Source organism: Hippopotamus amphibius, chromosome 1 (assembly GCF_030028045.1).
Source record: "Hippopotamus amphibius kiboko isolate mHipAmp2 chromosome 1, mHipAmp2.hap2, whole genome shotgun sequence".
In the NCBI taxonomy this organism is placed as follows: Eukaryota; Metazoa; Chordata; class Mammalia; order Artiodactyla; family Hippopotamidae; genus Hippopotamus; species Hippopotamus amphibius.
Window position 1 is genome coordinate 87233131 of NC_080186.1, and position 20399 is coordinate 87253529.

The 20399-nt window shown below is 36.5% G+C and overlaps 1 protein-coding gene across 2 annotated transcripts in view; it reads left to right on the forward strand.

Annotated features, from left to right (window-relative positions):
- The window catches only part of PLPPR4 (phospholipid phosphatase related 4), a 36442-nt gene extending 21419 nt beyond the window's left edge, over positions 1–15023 (forward strand). Inside the window, exons 3-7 of one of the 2 annotated variants that reach the window (XM_057749331.1) lie at positions 4497–4626; positions 6827–7022; positions 8654–8711; positions 9475–9648; positions 13698–15023. In XM_057749331.1, the coding sequence (XP_057605314.1) occupies positions 4497–4626; positions 6827–7022; positions 8654–8711; positions 9475–9648; positions 13698–15023 (1884 nt within the window). The remainder of the gene's footprint in view (positions 1–4496; positions 4627–6826; positions 7023–8653; positions 8712–9474; positions 9649–13697) is intronic. The other variant, XM_057749326.1, reaches the window with a different exon arrangement.
- Positions 15024–20399: the final 5376 nt, after the last annotated feature.

Consider the following 20399-nt stretch of genomic DNA (forward strand, 5'->3'; position numbering starts at 1 on the left):
ACTATGTTGATATGTAATCATTTAAATAATTCACTTTTTATATACCCAGAAGTCTTTCTTCCCTAGGGTGTTTTACTAAGCAGCTAGGAAAGCTAGTCTAATTGTGGCTCTCCCTGCCAGCACCGTTTATCTCACAGTGATCCCTTTGCTGACACTGTTACGTGTCCTGGGGACAATGACCTTGGCCTCATCATTGTGTTCCTGCTTCTCTGATTCCCTCATTCCCAGTAATAAATTCTCAATATGCAACTAAGGATGCTTCCTGGGGAATTCTAGGTCAATGCTTTCTTTCTTGAGCCTTGAGAAGTGAAAGAACAAATTTGCTATGTCTCCCTCTACCAAGTTGACCTGGGGAAACCAGTGCCAACTCCTTCCACAAAGACCCCCTCAATTCCTGGGTCGCCACAAGGCCTCCATAGCTGCTGCACACCGCTTAATGGAACAGGAGGAAAACTAGGGAAATATTTACACCACAGCATCCTTGATTTTCTCCATATCATTAAGGATATTCCAGGATGTCAGTGATTCTTTTCTTCCACACTGGCTTCATGGATTTTAAGTAAACAACCTGATGGTAAAACAAATCCTGACTTTACGGACATCAAATACTATCTTTCACACCTTTCTCTATAAACACATATCTTTTCTAAATTTCTTTCTAATTTCATTTTCCCTTTGTCTTTAAGACCTTTCTGCAAAATACTGATCCTATAGTGTCTGTAGTCATTATGCTCTAGAACCATAATTCTGTCTTTAATCTTACTACATATATTTCTGCTCCAACTCCTTGTCCCCCCTTCCTGAAAGTGGAAATAACAGACTCTAATCCCTGACTTTTAAGGATGCCGTTTTCTTTTTATCTTTATGGCGGTATTAATCCATTCCCAAGTGGAGTGGTGGGGGAGGCAGAGAGGCAGGATGAGTCCTTCATTTGGAAATGGTTTTCAGAGCCCATTTGTGCGAGGAGAGGCAGTTCCTATTTTCACCCATTTGCCTAAGAAAAGACAAAGCAAAACAAAAGACCACACATAGGTAATATTCTTTAAAAGGACGTTTATATGAGCAAAAGGAAGATCAACTGATTTTTTATACAGGCATTTGCATTTAGTGTTTGCTTCTCAGTTTTTTTTTTTTTATGCTTTGAAGGGTGCTTTAAAAATAACTTGTCTCCGTGACATACAAGAATGTAAAAATTCCTTTCGTATCTATGAAATGTATATTCTTATTTCTCTGAAATTGTCCTTAAATTGGAAAATTTCACCCTTAATATTAACTTTTGATTTACTTTTAAGTGATAATGAAACAAACATTTTGTTTAGTCCTTTGGAGATTGTTTCTCAGGGAAAACAGCAAACAACATCTAGGCTTATCATAAATCTTCATGACGTTTACATGAATAGAAAAAAATGTGTATGTTCTTTTCCACGGAACTAAAATTTTATTGCATATGATTAAAGGATGAGTATATCTAATTTTATAGAATAATTGTATTCAAATTTGATTATAATTTCTGGAAGGTAACCTAAGCTTTAAGAGACTATACAAGCTCCCTTAGGTGGCTATGCCAAGGGCAGTGTGCAAGTAATAATAAGCAATACGTTTCTCTCTACATCTCCCCTGAAGCAGAGACACTTCAGAATCCCTTCCCAAGGCCTCCATGATATTTGATATGCAAAAAAAGGTATTGTTTCCTTTCAGACTTGTGTACAGTATAAAGAGTATATTGTGAAAACATGCTTGTCATAAACTGTCTTCTATTTCCAAATGACAACAGCAACAAATAATTTTATTGTCAGCACCTAATCCCTGAAAGCGTATCGCATCACCACTGTGTGCCATTCAGAAGGGGAAAAGCAGGAACGTTGAAAATATATCAGGAAGCATCTCCCCTTTCCCTGAGGAGAATTCTGTCTTTAAAGCAAATTAAGTCATTTTGAAAATTCATATGATGACATGTGGGTCAAGGTTAAATGAATAGTAGCATGACGAGAAAATTAATGTGCTCCTTAGAGAGAGTGAGAGTTGGGTGATATCAAAATACTGACAAGAAACCTCTATCCGTAATCAAGCCAGTGTGTGCAAAAGTGCTCTCCTGACACAGGAGTTTTGAGCATATTAAACAACTAAAGTAAAATTCCTGAAATCTCAAGTCACTTGAGATAATGACTATTGTGTTGTATGATAAAAAACATTTCCCTAATGGCACTGAACAAATAAATTCTTATATAATTTAGCATTCATGGATAAGATGTGAATCACTATTTACATATATAATTAAAAAGAAACAAAATTATTCACAGTATTATTATTGAAGATGAAATCGATCTTTTAATGCATTTCAGAAATGAATGGTTAATTTTCTTGAAATGATGAATTTGAGAAAACCACGATATTATTCTACGTGCATGGTGTGTCATGTAACATCTTCCTGTGCAGAATATAGAATCTGTTGTGTTCTATGTCTGACTTAAAGTGATGATGTAGTATATTTTTTAAGAAGTATAAATAATTAACTTAGTATTCAATGATTTGAAAAAAATTCCTGTTGATTGTTCACAAAGGATTTTATCATGTACGCCACAAGACTTTCACACATGTATGGTTATTGGTAGAATTTCATTAAGAAAATTATTTTTATACAAATAAAGGTTATATTTGTACATACGTCATATTGTCTATGGAACTACATATAGCAGATTGAACATTCGAAGCATAAGGTCATAGACTTACAGTTATTAGTTTAAAAAAATAATTTTAAGTACTTTATAAAATACATATTACATTGGTATTGAGAACTAGGAGGTTTCCCTTGAAAAATATGTTTCAGCTCATAATCATGGTGATAATCTTTTTTTTTTTTTAGCTCTTTATTGGAATATAACTGCTTTACATTCTTGCACCAGTTTTTGAGGTACACCAAAGTCAATCAGCTGTATTTATACACATACCCCCATATTCCCTCCCTCCTGTGACTCCCCCCACCCTCCCCGTCCTGGTGGTGATAATCTTTAAAGTAATATTATCACTTATATTTAAGGGACTGTCCCTACTTTTCTTAGTTCCACATTTTTTACCCATATCAATTTTAGTTTCACAATAATCTCTTAGGTACAGTAACCTCCCTCAAATATTTGAGACTTTTTTCATAAATAAAACATAATTTCAAATCTTGCTTTTCTTATACAGAATAATTACCAGCCCAAATGCCCAAGGTAATCAACCAATGAGAATCCTACAATGAAGGTAACAAAAGCAAATCTCACAATGCCAGGCACTGTGCTAGAGAGCGAGGATAAAAGTAAAAAAGAAATGGTCTTCCCTCAGAGGGTCACAGTCCAGTGAGAAATAATCAAATGAATAATTGAAGTGCACTGATCAAGCTATGCTAGAGGGATGGACAAGATCCTAAGGCAGCCACATGGAAGAAGTTAATTCAATTGAGGGTATAGGAAGGGATTTCCGGGAAAAGTTCCTGAAGGAAATGATGCCTAAATATATTGAGTTTCTTCGTTGATGTCTCATGTCTTAAGATCCTACAGCAAGTACACTGTTCCTTACCTTAAGGATGGTCCTCTGTTCACTGTAAACACGTTTTCTAAATATTTCATACCAAAGACATATTACTCAGTATGAGTGGATAACTCTTCAGAAATTAGCCACATCAATTCCATTTCAATTGTCCTGGGATGTTTTCATCCAAAAGTTACTGCTTACCTAGATTCTCTTATAATCTACATTCTCCAATAAGATGCTTACTAGCCACATGTGGCTATTTCATTTTAAATCTGATTGATTTACATTTTCAATAATTAAGTACAATGAAATGAAATAAAAAATTCAGCTCCTCAATTGCAATAGCTAAATTTCAAGTGCTCAGTAGTCAATCGTTTTCTTTCAAGTGCTTAATAGTGGCTACCATATTGGACAATGCAGAAAATATGTCCATCATCACAGAAAATTTTATTGGATAGCTCTGCTTTTAGCGCCTTTCCACCCTCATTATGCTTTTCATGGGTTGATCTTTCTGCACAATCCCAAATTATTTTATTGAAACAGTATGCTAATAAAATGTTCCTAATTCTAACTCTGGCACTTATTTTATTCTCCTCTCTGACATCTTGTTTTTGTGATTTTAAGAATATCAAGATTCTAAGAGTTAGAGTAGAATCAGTCACCATGTGATTAATCAGTTAGGTGTCACTGGGTATTGTTGGGCATAGGGTCAAAGTTTGGGTGGGTCCTGCAACCAGGTTAAAATGCCAGGATGCTGTCATACCCTTGAGCAGTATGTAGGAGCACAGAAGATGCACCAGTGCTCTCTACAGTGCCCAGATTGCTTACTTCTCACCATTTCATCAAATACTCAGGAGACATTTGTTCACATCTCTAAAGATCTTACGGAAAATACATCTTTATTGAAATGATGGCGTGTTAAGAGATAACATAATTCATTTGTACCTGTTAAGTCCATTTTGAACACCCTCTTGTCTTTGCAGATTATGGTAGGGGAAGGAATTCTCTACTGTTGCCTGTCCAAAAGAAGGAATGGGGTTGGCCTGGAGCCCAACATTAATGCTGGAGGCTGCAACTTCAACTCTTTCCTTAGAAGAGCCGTCAGATTCGTTGGTGGGTGTGGGAAACCAGAAAGAAAGGAAATGTCGTTTTTCAAATAGAAATGTTATATTTAATTACAGATATTAAGTCCTTAAAGCTATAATTTAGATGTATAATGTCAAGTATGTGATGAATTTTACATTATACAAAAAAAGTTAAAACACCCAAATTTGAGCTTTGTATCTAAAATGTGTTATTTACAGTTATAATCCTTGTTTTGAGAGCCAGCATGCCATGCATTTCAGTATATTTTTGTCTTCACTCTGGTAGAAGCATGGCTTTACTTTAAAATAGTTTCTTGGATCTGTGTTCATTTTTTAAAATGGAGAATAAAAGTCAGCAGGCCAGTATGAATGGCTAACCCTTCAGAAATTACTTTAGCCACATCAGTGATTGCATTTTAATTGTCCTGGAGTGTTTTCATCCAGAAGTTACTGCCCATGGAAATGTCACCATAGAGGATGGCATCAAGGCTGTTTTCCCTTGGTTATATCTTCTAATTTTACCTCCTATTTTATGAGACCTACAGAAAATCAATAGGCCTGCATCAGAATCAAGCCAGATCTAAGCCTTCATCTCTCTGATTAGTATGTGACTATCTTAACATTTTGAGTCATGGACCTTTTTTTTTCTAACTGAGTTGAAAAGTCAAGCCAAAGTACATCACACCAATGTGAATGTTTTAATTCATTGCCAGTAAATCAATAGAAAGTTATTTTTACCTTTAACCTCTCAGCTCAAAGGAATAGGTAGCTTCATTTAACACCTAGTAGATAATTAAATACAATCATCTCTCCCACTAGAGGAAAAAATCTGGTCTAAATCATGCCCTAGACTCTGCCCCACTAAGAAAGGCACATCTTTGCCACACAGAAAGAATAATCCCCTTACCAGCGTCATGAACTGAGACAAAGAAGTAAAACTTCAGGACATATAGCTGATCTCCGAAAAAGTTTTCCTTCTGTAACAAAATGCTGTGGCAAAGGGGCGTATAACCTCTCTGAAAAGCCTCATGGCTGTGAGGATGCTGCATCCTCTCCTAGAGGACAGTGTCCCAGAGTCACCAACGCCCATCCCTGGGGGGGCTAGAGATTCTCATTCTCCAAAGGTAAAAATGGGTGGGTTTCCTCACTTATTCATACTCCTTTCCAAGATCTTGCATGCTGCTAGGAATTAGAACGTATAAATAAAGGTCCAGTGTCATGAATCCCAGGTGAGTGGGTGGAGAAAGAATTGGGAGAGTGGTTTTTAGGTGACAATAAGCGGAGAAGGAAAATACAAAAGGAGGTAACATACAGGCCAGCCATCTTGGTCTAGAGGAGTCCACTGTTGAGTTACCTAGGTGCCTGTCACAGTGATTTCTATGAGCAAATCATAAATCAGAATCCTGTTTATCAAGTCAGAATGACTCCAGGGTGCCTAGACAATGTAGAGGGAGCAGATGAGTTCAGATCATGAGTATGCGAGCAGAGATAGACTCCCAAGGATAAAGCCAGGCAATGGACTTGAAGCAGGAATGAAGTTCAAGTGTACAAGCTTGCATCAGGATTTGTGAGTTTACGGTTTCATACTGGCCCCAGGAGATAAAAGAAAGATAGAATTTCAACTGGGAGATTTAAGAATGTCATCTCCAAATTCCAGGCATGGAGGAAGCCTCCTACAGCCCTGTACTTGGTATGATTATTGTTTCCACAACAAGCCTGGCCTGCCCGTTTCTCTGTTTTAATTAGAATTCCTGGTATGACTACCATTTTTGGTGACTGTGGCTGCAGATAGGGACTACTGGGGAGAGAGAGCCCTGGAAGCTCAAACATGCTAAGCAATTTACAGTGATTTAGAATTTTGCTTCATTCCCCATATTTAATTCTTCTCAAATCACACAGCTGTCACCTTAACATGTTTCAAGTGTCTGCCAAGTGATCTATAGTTAATAATATTAAGAATTGGCCTGGTTTAACCAAACTGACAAAAATACCTCAAATGACTACGTTGGAAATACTCATTGCCCTTATTTTGGCTTTCAGTATCTGTTTGGAAGTTTAGAAATTTTCTCTAATATCTTCCTGAACTAAACTCAGAGAAAATGATCACAACAGATCACAATAGATGTGACCACAATAGATGTCATGCTAACGTGTAATAAGCATGGTTGATGATGGCACACTGGCCTTAAGTACCAGCTTGGTAACAGTTTCTTTCCCTTTGCTTATAGGTGTTCATGTGTTTGGGCTCTGCTCTACAGCTCTCATCACAGATATCATCCAGCTGTCCACAGGCTATCAGGCACCATATTTTCTGACCGTGTGCAAGCCAAACTATACCTCTCTGAATGTGTCTTGCAAAGAGAATTCCTACATTGTAGAAGATATTTGCTCAGGATCTGACCTTACAGTTATCAACAGCGGCAGGTTAGAAACTGAGATTATGAAAATTTCCATGTCAGTGTTTTCATTGTTCCCTAATAGCTTGGGATATCATCGCAGGCATACAGTTTTCCATCATAATGATTTTGGTTTTATTTCTCTTTTCAATTCAGTGATCTCCTCAGGGAAAATACCATAGAAACCCATTGGTGGCTCATTCCGAATCCTCCTCTCTGTCTCCAAATTTCAGCTTAACATTCATGCCAGTCATCTTCATGTCACCAAACCCCATCATGTGCTGCGATCTACCCTATACCCATTACGGTTTTAGGTTATCACAGTTGGTTTATTTTAGATATTTATAGTTAGTCATGACTTATAGTCAGTATATGTCATGTATTAACTTAAGTGGAAGACTAAATATCTATGATATTTCCAGCTCCATTATATATTTTATTAAAAAGAAGAAATCATATGAATTTTCCTTTTGGTAGAGTTTTAAAAGAAATAGCATCTAGTATTGCATATTTTTTCTTTGAGTAAACCCAGAAAATCTGTACAGCTTTGGACTATGAATTTCAGAAAATAAAAACTGAAAAACCCAAGAAACTACCAAGGCATTAAATTGTTTTCAATCAATAAAAAATAAATAAATAAATAAATAAATAAATAAATAAACTTGTATGGCAAGAGAAGTTCAAAAGAAATAAATTACAGCAGGATGAAGGGCAACAAAAATTGACATAAGAATTATATTTTTCACCCATTGAGTTCCCAAAAATTGATTTGAGTCAAAAACAAGTTAAGTACACTTGAAAAATCAGAGCCTGATATTATGTAATTATATACATTCAAGTTCTTACGGTCCATTTAATAATTTTGAATCTACATTTAAGACCTAGTTTCTCTATTCTTTCATAGCTCTTTTACATTATTTTGTCTCTGTTGAATGGTAGTTCTTTTTACTGGGTACCAAATAATTAGGAGGACATTAATAAAACTAAAATTTTTTTTCTATTTTTTTATCCGTTAAAAGAAATCTCTGTTCTCCTTCTGTCTGTCCTTTACAGTGTCTCTCTCACTATCCTCTGTTCTACCTCTCCCACCTTGCTTCTTATTTCACTAAATAATATACTCTATGATTCTTGAGATAATGATTATTTTAAAGTGGGATGGACAGAGAAACATTTTGTTAAAATTAGACTTTTTAGATTCTCTCTAGAGTGTAAAAAAACATATCTAGACCTACTGCTGTGAGAAAATAATTGTCTTTTAAATTTTTATGTAAATGAAACCATATATTTAAGAGCATAGAAAAAGTTCAAAAGCTTTAAAATCTTAGGTTTTATAAACTTTTACTTTAAGCTGCCCTAATTATAATACTTATAAACAATTATAATGCTTTCCATTCCATTTCTACTTTCAGCCATCATTCCAATGGTGTAAAGCTAACACTTTACATTGGAAAGGGCATCACTGCTCTTCTTTAATACTAATGGTGATTAGCAGTGTTTATCACTCAGATCTTTCTCCAGAAAACTAAACAGAAATTAAAGTTATTGCATATTACCTTGGGGCTTTTAAGTTGAGCATTTTAGCCACCCCATGTCCTTGAGATGATTGTTAGCAAGTGTGTCAGAAATAGAAGGCATAATTTGACTGTCTTCCTTTGGCAGAAAATCATTCCCTTCTCAACATGCGACCCTTGCTGCCTTTGCAGCTGTGTACGTTTCGGTAAGTAATTGGGTATTTTTTGTCAAACTGTGTCCTAGAGGAAATCAGAGAAACGAGTGTTGTCTCCAAACACTAATTAGATTATATAGCTGTGTAATAACAGAACAGTAAACTTTAGCACAACAGTCCTTCAATACAATGGCATCAAAAGTAGAAATTGGATGCTACTATAAACAATATAATAGTGAGATAATTTTTTGACACAGTCATAATATTTATTTAGCCTTGTATCTCTTTAATGTAACATTATACTTCAAGGGGAGGGGGTATTGTCAACTACATGAATATTACATATTCTAAAATTGAAAGAATTGTATTAGGTATACACACACACACACTTTCATTTCAGTTTTTATGTAACAGTGAGTTCTAAGCCAGTGTAAAGTTGATAAATACTATACAATGAATTGTCACCATATCTGATTAATATACCAGTCCATTAGATCTTATGTGATAAAAATGGGTTGAAATTATGTGAAAAGTAACATGGAGACTAACCGGTTATGTGGATAATTCTACTGCTTCAATTTTTTTCCCAAACTTTTGTGTGATTATGTGAGAGATTTGTTACTTACTTGATGAATTTTGTCACGTATTTCCTTTTTTTCAGGCATAGAACATAGCCATAAGCAGGGGGAATGAAACAGTGAAATTGATGTCGAGTGTATCAGTTAGACTTTTGAGTTTCCCTTTTTATTTGATTATAATCGAATAGTAAAATGACCTTTTCAACATACTTAACCCAGTTCTTTCGTTTTTTAAGATGTACTTCAATTCCACACTAACGGATTCCTCTAAGCTTCTGAAACCTCTCTTGGTCTTCACCTTTATCATCTGTGGAATCATCTGTGGGCTAACACGGATAACTCAGTATAAGAACCACCCAGTTGATGTCTATTGTGGCTTTTTAATAGGAGGAGGAATTGCTCTGTACTTGGTAAATAATTTATTATTATTCAACAAAGCACAGTTTAAAATGGAAAACATGCATAGGGTATGTTTTGCACTCCAATAATTTACTTGCAATATAGTTTATATCTATGAGAAAATCTCTGACTGCATCTCCATTCTAAACCAAAACATATATTCTACTTTCAGTAAAATAATTTATTAAATTCTTACCATGGGCCAGAAACGGTGATTTTAGAAAGATTATTGCATTTTACCCTTGTCCCTCCCACCAAAAAAAAGTCAGGGACTACTATTTCTAGGATAATTTTATAGATGAGAAAAGTAAGGTTAGTGAAAGTGAAAGTTTAATGGAAAATTATATACTTTGCCCAAGAAGACATATGTGGCACCTGGATATAACTATGATCCAACTAATGTTGAATTCTTTAGCAGCACTGTTTTCTTTTCTTTTCTTTTTCCCAATCTTTATTGGAGTATAATTGCTTTACAGTGTTGTGTTAGTTTCCACTGTACAACCAAGTGAATCAGCTATATGTATACATATATCCCCATAACTCCTCCCTCTTGAGGCTCCCTCCCACCCTCCCTATCCCATCCCTCTAGGTTGTCACAAAACACCAAGCTGATCTCCCTGTGTTATGCAACAGCTTCCCACTAGCCATCCATTTTACATTTGGTAGTGTATATATGTCAATGCTACTCTCTCACTTCGTCCCAGCTTCCGGTACCCCCTGGTGTCCTCAAGTCTGTTCTCTATGTCTGTGTCTTTATGCTTGCCCTGCCACTAGGTCTTTTTTTTTTTAGATTCTATACATAAGTGTTAGCATACAGTATTTTTTTTCTCTTTCTGACTTACTTCACTCTGTATGACAGACTCTAGGTCCATCCACCTCGCTGCAAATAGCTCAATTTCGTTCCTTTTTATGGCTGAGAAATATTCCATTGTATACATGTGCCACATCTTTATCCATTCATCTGTCGATGGACATTTAAGTTGCTTCCCTGTCCTGACTTCTGTAAATAGAGCAGCACTTTATTTTCAAGACTGGTCTTCCTTCAAGGGAAATATCCTCAGCATAAGGAAACAGAGACTGTTCATTTCATTCATTCATTCATTCATTCATTTTACAATTATTCAATATCTGGTCTGTGCCAGGTACTATACTGAGCATCAGAACACTGATAAATAAGATATAGTCTTTATGAGTTTACAGTGCAAAGATTAATAGAAGTATAAAAGGTTATAATGCATTAAATGATATAATAGGGTAAGAACAAAGTGCTTTGAGGATAGCAAACTGCCAAAGGAAGTTAGGCAAGCCTTCATAGAAGTGATATGGTTTTTAAATTATAAGAGTTTCTTAGGGTAAAGAAAGGAGGGCATCCAAGCTGAAGAAACTGTATATGCAAAAAAGATGGACATGTGAACAAGCAAGTCAAAGTAGAGGGTGAGGGAACAGAAGGGAAGAGAGATAATGGCCAGGTTTCTAGCTTGGAAGATTGGCAGATGGTGACTTCATTAGCTGACCTGGTAAATGATAGAGGTAGTAAATTGGTGGAGGGAAAGGTGGACAAACTCAATTTAAGGATCAACAGGCAGTTGAATAGTTGGGTCTGGGGTTTAAAGGAGCAATGAGTGGCAGAGAATAGACTTGGAAATCATGGACATTATCGGTAGAAGTACCATTGTAGTTGTGGGGGAATATAAAATTGCAGGTCCCAAGAATAAAAGGAGCCAGGGAATCACCAATATGCAAGTGGCATGAAGAAGAAAGGACAATAATGAAAGAAACTAAGGATCTACAGACAAATAAAAATTAACTGTCTATTTGAGCAGCTCTAAATCTTGTGGTCTTGGTGTACTTGTGAAAGGCGTTACGAGAAAATGCTTACAAAAAATAGTAAATGTACTGAAGTGAGCAATGATTTATTTTTTTCATTATTATATACTAGCATAGTCAGGATTGTCACTTCAAATCTCATACTTCCTAATATACTTTCTTCAGTGGAAGAGAAAGCCATCAGATGAAAGTTAGTGCATCAGGAATTGTACATAAGCCTGGGCCGCCCACGGGAATGTTCACTGGCAACAGGTGTTACAGAATAAGACTGAGAACTGTAGCTCTGCAGTTCATGCACTGCTTTTGTACATGTCTGATTTTCATGGTGTCCTGGAGTCCCAAGGGTTTGGGCTTGACTCTCAATTCTCCTGCTCTTTGGCCAAGTTTTCTTCACCTAGAAAATGAGGATAATAACTATCCACCTCATATCATAACAAGGATTAAACAACTGTATTTATTAAGCCCAGTGCTGGGCACTGAAATTTTTTTTTAAGGTTCATATATTTATTTTTTATTGGAGTAAAATTGCTTTACAATGTTGTGTTAGTTTCTGCTGTACAATGAAGTGAATCAGGTATATGTACACATCTATCACCTCCCTCTTGGACCTCCCTCCCACCCCACACCCCCATCCCACCCATCTAGGTTGTCACAGAGCACCGAGCTGAGCTTCCTGCGCTTTACAGCGTGTTCCCGCTAGCTATCTATTTTACGCCTGGTAGTGTACATATGTCCATCCTAATCTCCCAATGTGTCCCACCCTCCCCTTCCCCCACTGTGGGCACTGAATTTTGAACAATATAGCTAGAGGTTATGTACAGTCTAGTGAAGGATGGTCCTAGACTTACGAATTTGAATACAATCATTTTTTAAATTAATTTTTATTGGAGTATAGTTGCTTTACAATGTTGTGTTAGTTTCTTGCTGTACAGCAAAATGAATCAGTCATACATATACATGTATCTACTCTTTTTTAGATTTCCTTCCCATAGTTCACCACAGAGCACTGAGTAGAGTTCCCTGTGCTATACAGTAGTTACAAATGGACCATTAGGTAGGGACTGTTCATCCTGGAAACTGTGGCAGTGAGAGCGTAGATAGGTATTATTTAGAAGAATATTTTAACAAGGAATCAAAGTGCTTGGAGAGGCAGAAGCTTGACTTTATTCCATTCCTGTTTATACTCTGCCCTGAAACTGTAAATTTATCAGTTCTAAGCCAATGCTGTTGCTTATTGTTAGGCACTCTATAAAGTGTCAAATCCATGGAATTCCTTGTTTGATTTGAAAAGCAGACAGTGGCTACCTTCTTTTGAAATTAGCATGCAAATAGGTGTCTGCTGCTGGCTCTTATCTCTAAACTAAATATCTCAAAAAACTGAAAATCCAGCAAGCATTAGAGCTTCCATGTGTCAAAGGCTAAAAATTCTGAATCTGAACTTTTGCCTTCTTTAGATTTTTATCCCACAAATCTAAAACAAACAAAAAGTTGACCAGCTGAGGGTGAAGACAAGATTAAATAAAATTTGGCTCACATTTACTGTAATAGTACTGAGTTGATCAAATATTACTTTCAAAATTTAAGACCATATTTAAACTGGGAAAAAATGTGGGTGTCCCAATCTAGTGACAGTTTCTGCCCTCTCTTCCCAGAACACTCTGGAAAATGCTGAACACATAGGGCTGTGCTCCATGTGAGTTGTGAAAATATGTGTCTCTGGCCTCTCAAAACACCTGATGTCATGTTTTATGAATGATTCGTTGTTCTGTATTTCCACATCTCTTCTGCTTTCCATCATGAGGTATGATTGAAAATGGAAGGTAACATAAATCACTTAAGCCATTTGAGGTGTCACTCAACAAGCAGTTCATAAATCCAGAAAAATGAATTGCTTTGAAAAGGGGAAGAATGCCCCGATTTCTCTCATTGTATGACTTCTCTTCTCAAGACAGGATAAGATTGTCAAAAATATCCAGTGGGATGGAGAAAGAAGAGAAAAACCATCTAATAATAAAAAAATAATGCACTCCATAGTTCTGAACAGTTAGTTCAGCAATTTATAACTTACAAACTCTTTCCTGAGTAATTGTACTTTTAGGCTTGGGTTATTTGTGTTATTCAATGGCATATACAGAACACACACTTATCTATGTGCCTCGGTACATCCTCCAAGGCAAACTCTCAGTAACCATGTCTTCTAGTGCATGATATTTATTGTTTCTTCCAACATTAGGGTCTGTATGCTGTGGGGAATTTTCTGCCTAGTGAAGAGAGTGTGTTTCAGCACCGAGAAGCCCTCAGGTCTCTGACAGACCTCAATCAAGACCCCAGCCGAGTTTTATCCGCTAAAAATGGTAGCAGCAGTGACGGAATTGCTCACACGGAAGGCATCCTCAACCGAAACCATAGGGATGCTAGCTCGCTGACAAACCTCAAAAGGGCAAATGCTGATGTAGAAATCATCACCCCGCGGAGCCCCATGGGGAAGGAGAACATGGTTACCTTCAGCAATACCTTGCCTAGAGCCAATACCCCATCCGTGGAAGACCCTGTGAGAAGAAACGCCACCATTCATGCCTCTATGGATTCTGCTAGATCCAAGCAGCTCCTCACCCAGTGGAAGAATAAGAATGAAAGTCGGAAGCTGTCTCTGCAGGTTATAGAGACTGAGCCTGGACAGTCACCACCCAGAACCATTGAAATGAGATCAAGCTCCGAGCCGTCAAGGGTGGGGGTCAATGGAGACCACCATGGTCCCGGCAACCAGTATCTCAAGATCCAGCCAGGCACCGTCCCCGGTTGTAACAACAGCATGCCTGGGGGACCGAGAGTGTCCATTCAGTCCCGCCCCGGGTCCTCACAGTTAGTGCACATCCCTGAGGAGACGCAGGAAAACATAAGCACCTCCCCCAAAAGCAGCTCTGCTCGGGCCAAGTGGTTGAAAGCTGCTGAAAAGACTGTGGCCTGTAACAGAAGCAACAGCCAGCCTCGAATCATGCAAGTCATAGCCATGTCCAAGCAGCAGGGCGTCCTCCAAAGCAGCCCCAAGAACACCGAAGGCAGTACGGTCTCCTGCACCGGCTCCATCCGCTACAAAACCTTGACAGATCACGAACCCAGTGGGATCGTGAGGGTTGAGGCTCACCCAGAGAACAACAGGCCCATCATACAGATCCCGTCCACCGAAGGCGAAGGCAGTGGCTCCTGGAAATGGAAAGCCCCTGAAAAGGGCAGCCTACGCCAGACTTATGAGCTCAACGATCTCAACAGGGACTCAGAAAGCTGCGAGTCCCTGAAGGACAGTTTTGGTTCTGGAGATCGGAAGAGAAGCAACATCGATAACAGCGAGCATCACCACCATGGAATCACCACCATCCGCGTCACCCCGGTAGAGGGCAGCGAAATGGGCTCAGAGACCCTGTCCGTCTCTTCCTCCCGTGACTCCACCCTGAGGAGAAAGGGCAACATCATCTTAATCCCTGAAAGAAGCAACAGCCCCGAAAACACGAGGAATATCTTCTACAAAGGCACCTCCCCGACACGGGCTTATAAGGATTGAGGGATGGCTACTCAACCATCTGGGCCGCCCCCAAAGGACCATGTGCTGATTCAACCAGTGCTCTGTTCCAGCGAATCGGGAACCTTCTCACCAAACTAGATTACCCACCATCAGCCCGGAACTCAATGACTCTTGAGAACTACTCCACCCAAGCTTGTAGACTTCACATCAAGGGGAGGGAAAAGCACAATGCAAGAACCTAACTAATGGGATAATGTGAAGACCTTCTTAAGACCTACCTTCAAACTCAAAGGGTTTGCAGAGGGCAGTATCAAAAGAAAGTGGTTTCCTTCAATGTATACTATTGTACTTCCTGAATGTGCCAACTTTAGGGATCTTTCTTTATAATAGCTGTGGGAATCCAGAACACACGTTTTCCCTACAGCAGAGGCCATGCAGTATTATATATTCATTTTGCAGAATCTGCACCAGAAGCTCAGTATGGGTGGTGCTGATTATTATAGTGCATATACCATGTAAACTCTCAAATTCTATTTAGCTGTGAAATAGTGGTGTGCAATTCCTTGTCAAAGAAATGCTACTGTATTAAGAAGATGTTGGCTTCTTTGTGTTAGAATAGGACACCCTGCAGCTTCTCTGTAGTGGCTCTGTCACAGTCAAAAAATGAAAGGTTTTGTGCATTTCTTCAAAATTATGCTTTCTTCAACAACAAAAATTTATAGGGATATTTTCTGTGAAAGAGAATAACCAATACTTTTCTGCATAGCTTTTTGCTGCTTACTTTTTATTTAAATATAGTTACTGTTAATGAAAAAAAGATCTGTTTTTAGTGAGTAAATTTGCATAATTTAAAAAATATTGTTTTAGAGAGTCTTCTGAAATTGTGATCATATTTTGCTTTTTATGGCTTCTTTATTTATTGACTTATTTTTTTTATGTTATAGATATGTTGTTCTATTTTTAAAGCAAAAATAACAGTTGACATTCCTTGAGCAAAATATATTGCTGTGAATTTGTAAACAAGAAATATGAACCAAAACTTGACATCATGGGTTACATTGCCAGCAGTATTGGTCATGTCTAACTTTAGTTGTTCCAGCCAGCTGGCTTAAGTTGCTATTTTAAGTAATCCAAAAATTTTGTTTTGTTCCAGATTATTAACTTTTCTTGATATCCTGATAACCAGTAAATTAGAGCCACGGTAGTTGGGTTTTACCATCTTCTCTAAAATATTTTTGTTAATTGGATACCAACAGGAAGAATCTGAAAAAATGCAAATTGATAAGTAAAAATATCTCACAGTATACATTAAGAATGTATTTCTTCAAAATATCTAGATAGGCACAGTTTTTGTGCTCAACATACAAATAAGAGTTTTTGCTACCTATCCTGAATTAAGCCTTCAACTTAAATCAAAGGAAACATTATCAATAAGAAGAAGATTAAAAGAAAATATTTTGAGGTGTTTTCCAACTTGAAATTTTATTTTAAGTATGAAGAAACATTTGGTTCTTGTAATTTAGTATTTAACCTTTTTACACCATTTCTTAAGAATTCTAACGTACATTTGATGATTGCCAAGGGGACAAAAGGTAACAACGACGCTGGTTGATCTGATCTCAGTTTAGTTTTCAGCGAGAACAGAAGTAGTTGTTTAGAGATGAGTAGTACCACATTCTTATCAACTTCTACCAGAAAAGGGCAGAGCTTTCTAGAGTAACCAACCTCCTAAAGCATTAGGGATTTAGCTGAAACCAGCAGAACTGAAAACTCTGGCAATAAAATACAGATTCAACTATATCCCTTCTGGCAATTTCCATCTCAGAGAGGGGAGTGGGAGTAAAATGTTGCCTTCCCCACTTCTCACCACCACCACCACCACCATTATGACACTCCTACTGGCTTTTGTCAGTTTATAGAGAGAAAGGTGGACTGGTTTTAGTGCTCTGAAGAAAAAAAAAAAAAGCTGCAGCATTTCAGCTGCAGTGTGATATTTCCTAATCTTTCCTATTTCTTAACAAGAGATTTTAAAGTACTTCTCTAGTCATTGAAGTTTTTTTTTCCTTTACATAAATATTGATATATTCTTTTTCTACTCAAAGTGCCAAAGGCTACAGTTTTTAATGACTTAAATTGTACCACATTGTTAAGGAAATATAATGATAGTTGCTAGAACTCAGACCTCTGCATGTATATTTGATAACACATCTTTTATAAAAAAATTACAAAAAAAATTATTTGTTTACATTCCACTGGTACCTTAATTTAAAATAAATGAGACTAACAGGTGGTATCTCTTCTTAGTGTTCTATTTATCTTATTTGCTAATGAGAGCACTTCTTCCTTCGTTAGGCTGTGCTTTACTGATAAAACCAAGTATTAAAGAGAGTTAATTATCTTTTTAAAGTAAATAAAATTATGGAAATATATATGATATATATAAAGTATTGTGTTTAATAAAATGTTATGCAATGTTTTCCAAACTGATAAAGTTTGTAAAGTGCTATAAGTATTTTGTTAAGTACAGAGCAAAGCTATTGTGTGAGTATATTGTGCTAACATCATAGAAATAAAGATTAGATTTCTTCATCAAAATTGGAGAATTTTGGTCTTTTATTTCAGACAGAGTATGAATGGATAATAACTTGACTTATAGAAAAACAGCTGAAAGAAATAAGAATCAGAACTGATTATATGCATAATTTAGAAGAAAGAGGTATTGCAATAAGAAGGACAAGCTTCTCAAACTATGACATAAAGTTTCCTTATCGCTTAGAATTTTGGTTTTGTGCTTATTAAAGAAGCTCTTTTAGACTTATTTAGACATAGATTTTTCATATAACAATATTATAGAGTATTAGAAAAGAAAATATGGAAGAGTCAAGGTCAATTGTTCTCAAATTTTTTGCTAAGAGTAGTTGACATGCATTGTTACCTCTGAGTCAGCCTCTCTTTAAAAGAATGCTTTATTATTAACTCCAGGGTTGTTTTCCAAGCCATTAATACCTGTTATATGAGTTATACTGCTGACACTTTGTCCGTCTCCCTAGAAGGTATTAACACACAAGTTTTTAAACCACAGCCAGGAATTATGCTTTAATCAAATTATCCTCAAGTAGCTGGTTCACTAAAAGATGAAGTTACAGTTGTCCCGTGATGCCACCAAGTTCATGCATACCATGCAACTACATCATGACAGCCACCTGGCCAACAGCCATTGTGAGATGCTATTAATTATAGAAAACATACTGGTTTTAGAAACATCAACATGTGAAAAACTGATGTATATCTTATAATGGTTGAAATATAATACTAAGCCTCTCTGGGTCTCGATTTTTTCGTCTCTGACATGGGGACATTCAGCTATATTAGCTTTTCGAAAGGATATCCTAATGCCCTTTCTAAATTTCTATGGATTATTATTATCATGTATTTTATCCAGAGAGCAAAAACTACTGACAAGAAAATAGGAAATAACTTGCTGGTCTACAATGACTAATGAGTATTGTCATCTTTAACCACAGTTTATGTAAGGAAGCCAATGGGATTGCTAAAAGCCTACATCAACCATAATATATCAAAATAAGTGATTTGTATACAAATACCCCTGATCCTAGTACCTTTCTCATGAGGTATCAGAGGAGTGGATTCTGGGTTATACACATAAGAAGCTATCATTAGAGCCATATCATTTCTGCCTTTTACAGGTAGAGTCTTTACTTGATATCTATGGGTCATTTCATATTGAAGTTCAAATGGAATATGGAAATTCATGCATGATTCAGAGAGTAATTAAAATAAGTGAAGGAAATCAAAAGGAATTGAAACAGGTTAGTCTAAGAGGAAAATGTGGCCTGGAAAATGGGTAATGTTTGTGACTGGATATTTCATTTCTTCTGCTTATTAAATGTCTTTATTCTGTAGAAAGTTTCTAAAATGCTCTAGGATCAAATGCTACAGCTTGAAGGAAGTATAGATTTCAGTAATAGTATATGATATTACAGGTAATATCCAATTATAGGAAGTTCCCAGTGACTATGTTTAGGAATTACGAGAAAAAACATCTAGATGAGTCCTCTGATACAGAAACGCCTTTCATTTCACTGACCATACAATTGTCGATGAAAGTCCCTAATGGCCAGTGTTGGTGCACTATCGTCAATGATAAGAAGGAGCAAGCTGAGTAACACGACAGTTCTGCCACCAATTCTATTTAATAAACTTGTCGAGTGCCCATTTTATCTCCTTTACTCCCCCTGCCTTAAGGTTCTCAGTCATTGCCTATGAGAAAAATCCACCTAAACTCTAATGTTAGCTTTTTAAAATAGTACAATTAACATATAGGTGAATGAATCTCAGGGAGAAAAAATATATAAAAATTTTATTCATGTAAAGTCTTCCTTTCTCTTAATCAACCTCAGGGCACTTTGTCCCCAGCTACTAACTTATAGAAAGAAAGCTAGGTATTCTCTATAGTAGGAACCTTTCCCCCTGTGGTATGGTTTGTACCTTCTAGCCTGTGATACCCCTCTGAGAAAGGCTATGTCATCTTTGAGTATTAGGAAAAACTAATTTACTCCACCCCCAACCCAATCTTTCCCATTCTGCTGAATTAAATAATCACAGATATTTCTGGAGGTATAAAAAGAGGTATTTTTAAAAATACACTCAAAATGAGTCAAGGACTTAGATGTGAAATGTAAAACTATAAAATTTTTAGTGTAAAACACAGGAGAATATCTTTAGAATATAGAACAAAGACTAGCTGCTAGTCCTTGGTTGGTTATAGTGTCTGCAAATATTTTTTTCCAGGCTATCATTTATCTGTTCATCCTTTTAACAGGGTCTTCAAAAGAGCAAAGTTTTTTTAATTTTGATGAGGTCAAATTTATCTTTTCTCTTTATGGGCCGTTTTTTTAAAGTCAAATCTAGAATATATTAAAAAATCCTCAAAATACAACAGTAAAAAATCAATGACACAGTAAACAGTAAAGGCTAAAACAGAAAAACAGTAAAATAAAAAATGGACAAAGACATGAACAGACATTTCAAAAACGATATACAGATAGAAAATAAGCATGTGAATGGATTTCAACATTATCAGCCATTTGAGGAATGCAAATTAAAATCACAATGTGATATTACTACATACCTATAAGAATGACTAAAATAAAAAAAAAGAGAGATACCAAATACTAACAAGAATGTGAAGAAACTGCATCCCTTACACATTGCTGGTGGAAATGTAAAATGGTATAACTGCTCTGGAAAATAGTTTGGCAATTCCTTTAAAAAAAATTAATATACACTTAGATTACCCAGAAATTGCATTCTTGGGCATTTAGCCCAGAGAAATGAATAAATAAATATTTATATCCAGAAGAAAAATGGTACCTATGTATTTATCTCAGTTTT